This window comes from Lolium rigidum, chromosome 2 (assembly GCF_022539505.1).
Source record: "Lolium rigidum isolate FL_2022 chromosome 2, APGP_CSIRO_Lrig_0.1, whole genome shotgun sequence".
In the NCBI taxonomy this organism is placed as follows: Eukaryota; Viridiplantae; Streptophyta; class Magnoliopsida; order Poales; family Poaceae; genus Lolium; species Lolium rigidum.
Window position 1 is genome coordinate 18,201,341 of NC_061509.1, and position 13,857 is coordinate 18,215,197.

The 13,857-nt window shown below is 42.3% G+C and overlaps 2 protein-coding genes across 2 annotated transcripts; one reads left to right on the top strand and one right to left on the bottom strand.

Annotated features, from left to right (window-relative positions):
• Positions 1 to 700: 700 nt before the first annotated feature.
• Positions 701 to 5,658, bottom strand: LOC124691366 (pre-rRNA-processing protein ESF1-like). The gene is made up of 7 exons (XM_047224651.1): positions 5,032 to 5,658; positions 4,277 to 4,393; positions 3,155 to 3,468; positions 2,679 to 2,841; positions 2,332 to 2,460; positions 1,289 to 1,992; positions 701 to 1,180 (listed from the first exon to the last, which is right to left on the bottom strand). The coding sequence occupies exons 1-7, from the start codon at positions 5,656 to 5,658 to the stop codon at positions 946 to 948; spliced, it is 2,289 nt and encodes a 762-aa protein (XP_047080607.1). The 3' UTR covers positions 701 to 945.
• A 1,127-nt stretch (positions 5,659 to 6,785) lies between these two features.
• On the top strand, positions 6,786 to 10,638 carry LOC124686033. The gene is made up of 6 exons (XM_047220040.1): positions 6,786 to 6,960; positions 7,076 to 7,120; positions 7,265 to 7,316; positions 7,423 to 7,481; positions 8,279 to 8,324; positions 10,449 to 10,638. Exons 1-6 carry the CDS (start codon positions 6,826 to 6,828, stop codon positions 10,583 to 10,585), a joined length of 474 nt encoding a protein of 157 aa, XP_047075996.1. The 5' UTR covers positions 6,786 to 6,825; the 3' UTR covers positions 10,586 to 10,638.
• Positions 10,639 to 13,857: the final 3,219 nt, after the last annotated feature.

Below are 13,857 nucleotides of genomic sequence, written 5' to 3' on the forward strand. Positions count from 1 at the left end.
CTCAAATTCTGAAAAAACCATAATAGTACATATAAATGTCTACTACGGAGTATTTACAAAAAATTGCATCGAAATATATTCTCATATGTTATCTACACAAAAGAAATTGGAAGCAAAATCAAGTTCATGTGCCTTTTCTGACCTACGATTTTGTGATTTTTGTGTAGCCAACAATAAAGCGTATTTCTTCACAAAACTTTGCAGATATGTAGGGTACATATGTCTGTATCAACTATTTTATTTTATTTCTGAAATTCAAAATGCATTTCCGAGTTGTTTAAACTAACAATCTCACTGGGGCCACAATTTAGTCGAAATTTAGATGTATCTAGACCCGTTTTAGTATATAGATACATCTAAATTTTTAAAAAGTTGAGACATAATAATATACAATGGCATCCTCGTGATTTAACATGCTTTTTTTTTTCCATCAAGTTTGAGTTGGTCTAGCACTAGCAGTCAAATCTACAATAATATTACGAAAAGATTTCTGAAAATATTTTTTGAAAAGTCAACTTTTGGTTACCTTCATGGTTTCATTTTGCTGCTCAGTGTGCAATAGGGGTTCAGCAAAACTGCAGAAATAATAGTCGTTTGTTTTTGTACCTAGCATACAAAAGTATAGTTCAATGGGCTGCTTCATAATAATTTGACGAGAACTATCAACAGTTTCAGCAAAAAGCATTTTTCCACAAAACAAAACCCTTGCATTAACGCTGAAGTAACCTACCAGTTGTACAAGAACGTTTGACAAAACATCGAGGATAATTATCTACCCAGATCATTGTACTGTCATAACACAAAATTTTGCATATCAGCAAGAACCCAACAGGCTCGCACATAAATACAAAACCTTCAAGATATTCTCAAGCTAATCCATCGGTTGACTTTTGATGCATTTTCACCAAGGAACATGTATAAGGAGCAAACAAACATCCTTCTTCTCTATCGGTCACTCTTCCTTGCTTTTTTAAACGCGGAAAGGTTCCTTTTGAGAGAATTGACAGCAGACAGCATCTGCAGTTTCTCCGTGGATGACCCATCGCGTTTCTGATTCGCGTTCTTAGAAGATGCATCATCTGGATATCCGAGAGGTGGTTCCTCCACAGGTGGTTCACTATCCAATGTGCCTGCACGCGCACCCTTCTTCCCAGCTTGTTTTCGCACAAAGGTGGCACTCCTGCAGAAAACCATTCACAGTCAGCATAAATAAATGGACACTATAGAGGGCAAGCAGATTTATACAGAAGAACGATATGTAAATGATGAGCATGGAAGCTGGTGGTACCTCTTGTACTGGGGATCGGTAGGATCCAATGCATACAGATGAGACGTGAACATGGGCGCGAACCTCGGGTCTTCGCTAAGATCGATTTCAGGAAGTTTGTCCTCGACCGAATCCTTGCCTTTTTTGCCCTTCTTACTCTTGCGTTTTATGTTATAACCCTTTGCACCATTGGCTGCATCCTGGTCAGCAGCAACCAAGAGCTCCAACTCTTCTTTGGTTGCTTCTGGCTCGAAATGTTCATCCTCTGGAAGCTTGTCCTTTCCTTTCCCTTTGGCCTTCACCTTCTGTTTCTTGACTGGCTTAACTTCTTCATCAGACTTATCGTCCTCAAAGAAATCATCCTTTTCACCAGCGCTATCTTCGTCGCTAGATTCATCATCATCCTTTGACGACCTCTTCCTAGCTTTCCGCTTCTCCTTCATTTTTTCTTGGTGCATCTCCCAAACTGTTTTCTTCGTCTCGGTACTCTTTCTCTCAAGAATACGTTTGCTGAGGTCCTCGAGCTCCGTGTTGAATGTTATCTCCATGTCCTGGTCATCATTCTCTTCCTCGTCAGATTTATCTCCTTCCAGTAAAAGAGCCAACCTTTCCTTATTTGTTAACTTTTTTTTTGCTACACCATTTGGTCTAGACTCATCACCGGAATCGTCTACATCATCATCTGAACTGTCATCACTTGCCAAAAATATTTCAAGGTCATCTAACTGCAACAGGAAAAATATAAGACATCAAATATGGACAAACAGAGAAGGACAAGAAACGATAACCAACAGATTGAAAATTTTCACGAGACAAAGTGGTACAAAAATGCATGGCATCATTATCAAGTTATGTGATTTTGTAAGAAAAAAATAACGGTACAATTCACAGCTGTTCAAAGAAGATCTAAAAAATACAAGAGTCTATGATGATATTTCCTCCTTTATTATTTACTAGTCCTGAGCCTATCTTGACAGTTGACACTGGGGTTTCCTCCCTTGACATTTACAAAGTCCATGAGAAACTGATTTTCAATTCCACATCAGCAAACAAAATAAGCTGACCTGATCCTCTTTGAACTTCCGCCTCAAGATCTTCTTACGATCTGGTTCATCATCATCCCAGGTGGGATTAACTTTGCTATGTTGCAAAGCACGAGTTTCAAAATCAGGCTCCTTGTAACTAGGAGGTGCCTGCATGAAGTAAAAAAAGTACCGAACTGAACAGACCTCTTTTAAAAAAAGTGAAAGGCAACTTGTGCCTACATAGCATCATAACTTTCAAAAGCAGTATGGAAAGAAACATAATATAATCATCTGCTGCTGAAAAAATTGATGCTGGCAAGTGCCAACAGTTCAATATTTCCACCAAACAAATATGGATGCATATACAATCTATTCAAGGGAGGTACCTCTGTGGCTACATCGCGAGCAGCATGCTTGAACTCCCTAGAATCAGGAATGAACTGTAAATCAAACACATTTGCTGTTTTCAAGAACTCAGTACCATCAAGAGTGGTGTATAGGTGATTTGCAGTTGCACTGGAATCACACACCACAACTGCATAGTAGTACCTGCAGCAAGATCAACATAATCAGCAGAGAGCTTAATGGGAAACCCTTGGCAAGCAGCAACATTTTCATATGGTTCACATGAAAGATGGATAGGCAAGGCTATTTGGACATATGCAAGCAATCACAAACATCTGAAGCTGAAGCCACCGTAGTTACATATAGGATTGGAACATATTGATATTTAAGTTAACAACGTGAAGATTATGGACTATGGTTAAAAAATTCATGCAAAGTCTATTCAGTAAGTCCCAGAAAAACAGATAAGTAAACGAGATGACAATCAACAAAAACATCTCTATGCCTTGTTGCTAACCTCAGTTTGTTTAGCTCATAAGCACGCAGCCTGCTGTTCTCGGTCTCAGAGTCATGTTCACTATCTTCTTCGCCATCAACGTCATCACTGTCATAGTCTTCATCGTCATCGTTATCATCTTCCTCACCATCATCACCATCATCGTCATCCTTATCATCACCCTCATCCTCATCGGCACCAATAAGAGCAGACGGGCCTTGAGTTGTCTCAATATTCATGCACTCCAGTCCAAATTCTGATGGATATATCGAGACTGACAGAACTCGCCCACCTTTAGGGACGCAGGATGTCATCACCATATACAAGTCCACCGCCTGTTAAGGGGGACAAAGAAATGAAAATATCATTGAGCACAAACATGCCAAGGGGTTGTTTGGATCTTCAGTTTTGGCAAAAACAGGGGTATCATTAAGTTGAACTTGGACTATTAAGTATCAAAACATTTTGCTGGGTTGCTATAAAATCACAGTTTGCAGATGCCAGATGCCCTGCAGCAGTTCTGTTCTGCTACTGTTACAGCTTACAGCTTAGTTGCGGTGTTTTGAATACAGATAGATATGGTCCCAGTTTAACTATATATATACATGCCATCATTATGTGGGGATATCTGGACCAAAGAATCCAATAATTTGACACCACTTCAGATTTTATTCTTAAAATTAATCCTCAATACCTATATTTGTGCATTTATCTCTCAACTAAAACATGAGAATTTAACTGCTAGAAATTCCACCTGTTGTCAACAAAATAAAAGGAACATTAATGAAATCATCTTTAAGCTAGACAACATGAATCCATGAATCGCACCTCAACCTAATAAACTAGAAAACAACATAGTTTTTTTTCTTTCAGAACTCCTACTTCTACCAGAGCACCTATAAAAAAATCCGATCCAAACAGCCTCTAGAGGTTTTATAAGTCTAATAAACACGCAAATGCAAAAAAAGTGCAGAAATACAAGTTAACCTCACAGAAAAGAAACATGTTGGCCTCAAACACATTCTTTCAAGAGATTCTCAAGCAACTGAAATAATAAAGTTGCCTTTTGAACATGGCTGAAACTGTTTAGCAAGAAAAAGGAATGCTTCTCAGGATAATAGAAAGTAATGAATTGGTACACACCTTGATATGATCCCAGTCCATATTAACAATAGCAAGCCTGTGAGTTTCCTTATCAGTCATAGGTGTATCATCATGCCTCGCCATCAAGTAATGAGCAATGTCACTGCCGACAGAGTACTGCAAAATATTTAAAAAAAAGTCAAGGACTTGGAAATAGTGCAAGAAAAATGTCCCTCTTGAGGACATGAAAAATACAACTAGCAAAGTGTATCATCAAGATAATTTAGCAACCATATGGAGATCCAACATATAAGCAATAAAGCTAACTATGCGTCAAGTTGCCGAAGATTCAGAATATAAGATCAAGAGAGCTAGTTAAAAGTCGTTCTTATAGTTCACATATAGAATTGCATGGCTACAGAAACATGCATATCTCTATCCTTAACAGGCATCACTCAGTAAGGTTCATGCTCTACAAGGAAAAATAACACAAACACAACAGCAAGCACAAACACACCAGAAGCTGAGAACTCGCCATAACTTAACCTGCACAAAAACCATACCATATATTTAACCTATTAACATCCAGAAGTGCTTTCATTCTCTGCCAAGAATTGAAAAGCTTCTTATCAGGCAAACTGAGGCTTGGAGAGGAAAATACTCCCTATTCACAAACAGAGAGCATAGACTAATCACTAACATATGCATTATCAATTATGGTTGAGGAAAATGGATAAGGCTGCAGTCTTTATATCAGGGAAAGGTAATCAATCAAAATTCAACACAGCAACACGGAATTGGAAGGGAAGCATCACCTGGTCATCGTCCTCCGCATCCTCCTCCTCATCATCATCGCTACTAGAACTCTCTTCATCATCTTGCTCATCCGCTTCTTCATCCAGCTCCTCCTCCTCCTCCTCCTCTTCATGAACCAGCTTCTTCTTCTCCTTCTCCTTCTCCTTCTCACCCTCCTCCTCTTGGTTGAGATAGTAGTGCAGCATGGGGTTCTCCCTGGCGCTCTTCTTGCGGCGCCTGCCGCGCTTGTCCACGGGCGCCTCGGACGAGGCGAACATCGGGTTGGTGAGCATGCCGTCGAACCTCGAGTCGAGGGCCACCTTGGCCTCCTTCCGCCGCATCGGCCGGAACCTCGGGTCGGTGCGCGCCCCCGCGAACCGCTCGTCCTCCATCGCCCGCTTCATCTTGTCGTGCCCGCGCTTCGCCTCGCCGTCGGCCTCGGCCTTCTTCTCCTTCTTGGGCTTCTTGCCGTGATCCTGCCCGTCCTTGTGCTTGCGCTTGGCCTCGTTGCGGGGAGGCGCTTCGTCGTCCGCGGCGGCAGGAGGAACGTGCTTATCCTTCCTGCGCTTCCTCTCGTCCTTGGAGTTTGATGATTTCTTGCCCTTTTTTGCCGACTTGGGGTCGACGGAGCTGCCCGGCGGCGCCATGGCGGCTGCTGCTGCTGCTAGGGGTGCAGCGGCGGCGGCGGCGGGGAAACCCTAGCGAGGCTGCGGCGGCGGGAATGCGGAGAGAAACGGGTCGGGAAACGTTTGCGGCGCTGCTCTCTTTTGTTTTTGAAGCAACCGCCCACATGAACATAAAGCCCAGCTATAACCTCGGTGGGCTAGGCCCATCTACGACAAGAGGCCCAATCCATTAGTCGTCTGTCGCCAACGCAAAGCCCGCGGTCTCTCCTCTGCGACCTCCACCTCCTCCCCCGCGACGCAGCCACCGGAGGAATTCCCTGCGGCGGCGGCTCCCTCCTTCCTCTCCCGGATCCTCTACGAGTTAGTGTTTGCAGGTACGGTGGCCTCTTCCGTTCTTCCACTCCGCTTTCCTGCTCGATGGATCTTCATCTCCTGATGAACAAGTGTAGTGCACCGAACATGATAGAAATCTCATGGTTATACAATGATTCAGAAGTATTTAAAGGAAATTTTGATTAGCCGTATTCTAGAAATTTGATCAGCAATTTTGCACCCACCCTGTGTCTAAATCACTATATGGCCATTACTTCAAACCGAAGAGAAGGAAGAGGTCGCCTTGTTTGTTTATTATGTGAGCGTTGTGCCAGGAAGAGGAGATGAGGTGCTCTGCATTCTATTAATTCCAAAAAAAAAACTTATATATAAAGAACTTCATTTGTACATTGACACGCCATGTTCATTAGTACTGCTTAATATTATTAAGCATATAAGTTGATCTGTACTGCACTAGACCTGAACACACAGAAAATACATCTCCACTTCCATTGGGCACATGTGACGACAATGTAAAGTTAACAGTTGCAGAAACTGTCAACAGTGCCAAACATTAAACAGATCAATGCAAGTCTATTTTCAATTGCTTGAAAACACACGACAGAAAAAGTCCAACACAAGTACTTATCAACACATATCACCATCCCAATAGTATAGGTATAGCAGATGGGAACAAACCTGAACTTATGTTTAAGTGCACAGACTAGACCCATAGATGTTTTGAATGGCCGCATGATCTATCCAAGCTAGTAGGTAAGACTTTAAAACAGATAAACACAACGTATACACCTTCCTGATGTTTTGTCATGGTCCACGTCTTCCCCCAACTCAGGCCTAGCGCAGCCTCCGGAGATCATGGGGACACGGGAGGTGTATGAAGAGAAGCTCCGAAGCGGCGCCCACCTCCACCGTGACCCCACCATCAACCCTGGCCTTGGCTCTGCCCGCTGCCCTCGCTGCCTCTCCCTTCTCAACCCTACCACCAACTCTGTACGTACTCTTCAATCCCCTTCAGTCCTCTCCCGGTTCTTCATCCTTAGTCTATCACGATGTTTGCTCTGACCGAGTGTTTGTGCTCTTTTCTTGTTCGGCTATGCAGGGAGAGGGCGACTGGGCCGTCACCTCCGTCCTGCACGATGCCACCTCTGTGGTAACGCTATTTTCCCCCATGCTGCTTAGTTTTCCAGCTGCCAGCCCGAGATCCGTGCTGCCTTCAGTATGATGGGAAATGTTTTGTCGATAATTTGTGTGCTTATATTTTATTTTTTGTTTGCTACCTGTCCTGTTGCTGTAGACTGGTGCGGGCGCTGGCGCGATGCTCAGTGCTGTCCACGGGTTTAATACAGGTTCGTTGTGTTCTGAGTTCTGTCAATTATAGGTTTTCTACCTTTGTTTTGTTGTTAGCCAGGCGCTCTGGATAATAAGAAACTGAGCCTTGTGGCTTTGGGACAGGGATCCCGTTTGTCCAGAAGCATGTGAAGGGGCCAAAGTGGCTGCATTTACTTGTTGGGGTAAGTCTTGTTTTTTGCTTCATGTGATCCTAGTATCATATACAAGTATTCTTGCTATTCAATTTACTCATATTGATCGTTAGGTTTACAGATTTGTAAGATTGATGGATCTTCTTTCATCTCTAATCCTATTTTGTAATTTTAAAGCTAGAAGATGTATATAGTGATAAGGTTATCTGTCGCTAGTTTATCAGGTGAATGAGTGAAAGTTTGATGCAAATTGACCCCAGTTCTCTTACAAATAAAAATACACAACAAACTCTATTCAATTAAGTTCTGTTTGGAATCTGCTGCAATAATGATAAATAGTAGTAGTGGGGAAGCTTATACAAATCAAGAAAACTAAAGGAAAAAATTGGCTAAACCAGTTCCTTCAAGCATGATTAAGTATTGAACATAGCTGTGTGTAACACTTAAGATTAAGAGCAGAGTATCTTCTGAGTGTAATAGCATCCTAGAAAAATGTTTTTTTGCCAAAAAAGCAAAGAAAAGTCATCTCAAAAGGCCTACACTTGTTCAAGTGTTTGAATGAATAGATTGAGTTTAGGCGCATAAACATGTGATTTCTGCACTTAGCATAAGTTCAGGTTTGCTCCCATCTGTTAGACTATTGGGATAGTGACATGCGGTGTCTAGTACTTGTGTTGGACGTTTTCTGTCATGTGTTTTCAAGCAGTTGAAAATGACTTTTATCGATCTGCTTAATGTTTGGCACTGTTGGCAGTTTTTGCAACTGTTAAGTTTAAATTGTTGTTACGTGTTCAATTAAATTGGAGATGTTTTTTCTGTGTGTGCAGGTTCCTCCTTTGATCTTATTCTCTGGTGCAAGTTCTTTATTTGGTGGTAGGTCTTTGCAATACTTCTAAGATTTCTTATAAAAGATACCTATATATCTGTGTATCCACTATCAGCGAAGGAATGTAAGAGGGTCCAGAAATAGAGATTTTAGGTTTAATAGAAAGGAATTATTTGATCAGGGTGGGACTGGAAATCGGCAATGGTCCATTTTAGTGTTCTTGAAGCATCATATGCACATGGTTTTAAAGGCGTCGCCTAGGCGTCGCTTAGGCGACGCTTAAGCGTCCGAGCGTTCCAGGAGGGCAAGGCGTCGGAGTCGCCTTTGATTTCTGACCAAGGCGTCCAGAGGCGTCTCTGAGGCGTCCAATGACGTCGCCTAGGCGCAAAAATGGACGCTTTGCAAGAATCTGGACGCTCTGCTCGCGTTGGGGAGGCCGGCAGATGGGGGAGCTGGCGGCGGGAAAAGTGGAATTGGGGCCAAATTGGAGAGAAATTGAGAGGGGATTGAGAGGGTAAAGAGAGGAGAGAAGGAGGGGAACACACCGTGACCTAAATCGAGTGGATTGAGAGAGAGAGAGGAGCTCTCTCTTCTCCGGCGGCCAGCTCCTCCTCCGCCAGATCTCCTCCTCCTCCGGCCAAGCTTCCGGGCATCTCCTTCCGGGCGTCCTAGGAGTCTGCAGCACCGCCGGGCGCCGCGGTGGCTGCCTCTCCGCCCGGCCTCCTCCTCCTCCTCCTTGCCCCATCTCGGATGGCCTCCTCCGACGGCAACAGCAGCTGCGGGGACAGAGAGGTCGAGGTTGAGATGCACGTATTTGCTCGTCCAGCCCTGTCTTGTTGGGCCGGTTGGGCCGGAGATAATTCTTTTTTGCCCTTTGAGTAAACTGGGCCGGAGCCCTTTCCTTCGCTTCGCTTCGACCGAAGGCGTCGCCTTGCAACGCGCCTTGAGCGCCTATGCGTCCAGGCGCACCCCCATCGCCTTGGGACGCCTGGCCGCCTTTAAAACCATGCATATGCACCTTACCAATTCTTCTGCCATCCTAATCATGTACAGTTAACAATGAGCAGAGTTATAGACGACCTGTATCCTGTTCCCCCCAGTTTTACCAGCTTAATATTTCTTAAGTTAACTAGACCTGATGTCAAGCAAAAAGTGGGTCATCTGTACTTTGGTGGATTAGAGTTTAGGAGTGGGTGTACCTACAGTCCCATTCATTTTAGATGTTTTCTGTGTACAAAAAAGAAACTGAAAAATCTACACATTGTAGTACTAAAGTTATGGGGGTGATAGTTTGGCTCTTGGGTGCATATGCTCCCTTTATTTTAAAATTCATCTTTGATACATTTTGAAATGTTAAAAAATTCCAAACAAAAAATTCACGTGTACATGTTCACATGCTACGTGCGCACAATGTCTTTCCATGAAAAATCGACTTGTTGTTTGGACTGTGTAAAAAAGACTGAATTCGGTGCTAAAAGTAAGACTTTTCTGAGATATGTTTTGTCTTTTTATGTCAACCACACAAAAAATGGGTTTTCCGCGAAACTTTACGAATGCGCGTAGATTATCGAGATGTACATGCGAATTTTTTTTATAGAAATTTTTGACAATTAGGGATATGGTTTTGGGTGGAGAGAGAGTATGCACCTGGGAGCCGCATTGAATTTCCATAAAGTTATCTTGACCTGTAAAGCTTCACTTTCATATGTTCTTCTGTTTGGGGGAAAAAGGAGAAAATTCAATGTACTATTATATTCATATATATTAGTTACCACTTGTTCTTTTTTTTTCTATGAGAGCTCTTTCATAACTTTCTCTTACAGTTTATTATAAATCTTTTCTTATTCCAAGCTTCTCCAAAAATGTTTCTATTCTTAGCCACCATGAATTGTTGGAATTAGATGTTAGTCTTTTTTATACTAAATTACTTGTCCAGTTTTCAATAAGTAAAACTTGATTTTGTCGGGCATTTTTCCAATGTTAGCTAGGTTGCAAAGTAGGTTAATCGTGGGAGTTAGTTTTTGAGACATTATCCCTTGCCGCAGTAAAATAATTGTCGTATGTACATTTGAGGTGTGCTGAAAATTGGCACCAGCTCATGCAATCGGCTTTGTGGACTTGGATTATCTTTATTTGCTAATTTCTGATGATCTACTACTTCTTTTTTGCAGCATATGCCCTCCCGACTTTTGCGCAGCTCACTGTGACATCGTATTATGCTGCATCAAGTGCCTCACACTATGCAATTTCACAGATCACGCGCCAGATTGAGAAATTCCATCTATCGGGCACTAATGAGAAATCTTGATGAGCTGCTCTCAATCAGTTTGAGTTGGTGCAGATGCCATGTACATGGTACATATGGACTCCCTGCTTCTGCACGTTGCAATAGTCTGATAGTTTTGCTGAGTTCCGGGCTCTTAAACCTGTTATACCATGCGTATAATTAATCATTATATAATATAATTTTGCCAATTGTTATTCATGTCACATTTAAGAGCATATATATTGTTTTCCTTGGCTCTTCCTCCTGTTTGGATAAAATGCCATCTGAAATTGTGATCCTTTATAATTTTATCCCACACATGTATGATGTGCATGGTGAAAGGGCTGAGTATGGATCCACCATGAAACCGCTTAGTAAATTTTAAGCAACACGTTGTAATATGTGTCGAATAGGTTTACATTGGACTTGTAATTAGCGGAGGGTTAGGTGTTTGAGTCGAACACTGTAACCGGGGCCTAATATTATATATAAAGGCACCATGGTATTTTTCCCCGCATTTGTTTTTTGGTATTATAGGAGTTTGGAACTTGCAGATTGTTGGTACAAACATCTGCCGACATCAATTTGTTGGAAGAGAAGAAAATTGTCGGGCAAGTCGGCGAGTCCGTGGCGTACCCGAACAGCAGCAACGCTTACATAGAAGCTGAGCTTTGTTTTTTGAACGGGCATAGAAGCCGAGGGTGTTCTGTTGGCAATGAGCGTTTTAACAGATGAGGGTGTGATGGCTGTTAAAAATGCTGCATGTGAGAGGCTTGTGGAGCAGAGGGTGGAGATCAAGATGAAATCAAAGAAGTTCAATGACTGCTTAAATAGGTTTCAAGTTGCTTTGCCAAGCCTCGTGACAACAGGGACAGGCCTACTTTCATCCCTCGGCTGTCCTGGAGGCTCGAGCAATTGCTTTTGCAAAGGAAAAGAAGAAACTTTGAGAGGGACCTTGAGAATGAAAATCAAGGTGCTGGTGTCTATTCTGCCAGTCTCAAGAAGCATTATATATTGGCCAATTATGAATGGAAGGAAGACATTCTCCCTGAGATATTGGATGAACATAATGTTGCTGATTTCCTGGATCCAGATATCTTGGAAAGGTGTGAAGAACTGGAAAGGGAGGAGGGTCTCCGTCTTAAAGAGGAAGCTGCCGAAGATGCTTTCATGATCGGTGGCCATGATGAATTAACTGAAGAGCAGCGTGAAATATTGGGCAAGAGTAGGAAGAAGGCAATGCTCATCCAAAAGCATAGGATGAAGAGAACTGCAGAGAGCCATCCTATTATTCCAAGGAAGCATGACAAAGATAGGAAATGCACAAGCAAGAGAATGGGCAGGCAACTTTCATCCATGGGCATTGATCCTGTGGCTGTGAACTGACTTCGCAGCCAGGGAAGAGGCTGTAAGCGTGAGAGGTGGTGGTATCGAGGTAGATGGCCAGCACTCTGACAAAAATTGTGAACAAGGTTTAGGTCTAGGTTCCAATCACGACTGGTCAAGGAGGTTGTACCAGGTGACTCTGAATAAGGCCATCAAGAAATCAAGACTCTGTCAAGAATGCCATGGAGAGGTGTGTTGTGAAGCGTATAAGTGGATTGTACTAGCCCTTTCCATCAGTTCGGACTTTTGGTTGGGTTGGCAAGTGCATGAAGCTTGACAAGGTGGACCGTGTCATCCCCACCTTGAAACCGAAGCATCTCTTCTCTGGAAAATGAGGAAACGGAAAGACAAGCAGGCGTTAAGCCAATCAATGTGGCACTGCTGCTTGCCATCACTGGGTCAGGTGCGGGATCGTGCTTCACATAATTCTTATTTTCACGTAATTAAAAAATTGTTTTCTGTTATTATTTATTGTAGGTTAATGCTTATCTCTACAGTTTCTCCTTCTGCAGGAACTCCAGGAATCACTCTTACTATCGGGCTGGGGATCAGGGGAGGCTTCAATACCCAGCCAGCAGGATGAAATACTACTGTCTCTACTTCTTTCTGGTTTTTGCTCTCATTTTGGCATCATTTTCTTTTACTAGACTATATATTGTTGCTGAACTACATGATACCTCTGGTTTATTCTGTTATATCCGAATGGGTGCTTGTTTTCTTTTTATTGAAACGTGTTAGTACTGTGATATTCAACTCGATAGCCCCTCCATAGATTCAATTTTTTTTTTGTTTCGATTTGTTCTGTCCGGTTGTTGTCACGAAATATTGGAGTTCCTGACACTATACAGTAAATGTGCATGCTATCTATACGCCTGCAGCATTTTTGTTTGGGATGCCAATTTTGTCATAATATTTCCGTCAGAATAGCTTGCCTATCCAAAAGACGGAATGTTGCACTTGGATGTATGATCATCTGCTTAAAATGTGACCCTGATATACTCATGACTGGCTATCAGAACTAATGGATCTAAATTGGTTATGCATGGTGCTGGTAAGAAAAATGATTTGTTTTGTGACTGAACAACCAGTTCTGTCATCCTTGCTCGAGCCTCGAGGAATGATCGTTGAGGGTGTTCTTGTTATTTGTAGCTTAAATGATCTATTCAGTTCTGGAAATAATGTTGGTTTTGTTTACTTCTCCCAGGTTGTAGCTGCTAGTGCTAATCTAGTACTGACCCCTAGCCTGCGAGCTCCTGTAAGATGTCAAAGCCGCTAAAATCTGGCTAACCGGGAAACATATTAGTCTATTCCGGAAATACCTTCATTCTGAGTTCAGTATTCTAGTTTATCTGTTGCTCTAGAATCTCAAATACCCCTTTTTTGAACAGTCAAGTACCCCAATAGAATCATAAATGCTCTACCAATCTGTAGTATAAATATGTGGTCGTAACAAGATTCAGGTTACTTTCGACACCCCTGCACAAAACCTTGTACTGTAAATATGTAATTGCAGAATGGTGTTCTTGTGCAACTTGTGCAAAAGCTGTAACTAGATGCTCTAATTCACTTTTAACACGAGTTACATAACTGTAGAACAACCACTTGAAACTGTGTTCTGAGTGTGTGCCATTCTGATTTTCATTCAGACTTTGTTCTGGATGTTGTGTAATAGCTTAGTGATTTGAGGTGGTTGAATAAAGATAACCTGGTTTGTTACAGTGTATGGTGCTCTCACAGAGCAGCAACTGCAATATTTGAGTACCATCTGACTGATATTCTATAGACATAATTTGTTCTCACCTGATATTTCTGGTGTTTCTTTCCTGGCTCTGCCAGTTCTCTTGAGGACCTGATGGATGCAAAGAAGCGCGGCTGCATGCCCTAAAAGAGAAGTTAGTAAACCAAAAGTATATCGGAAGCCAAGCTAT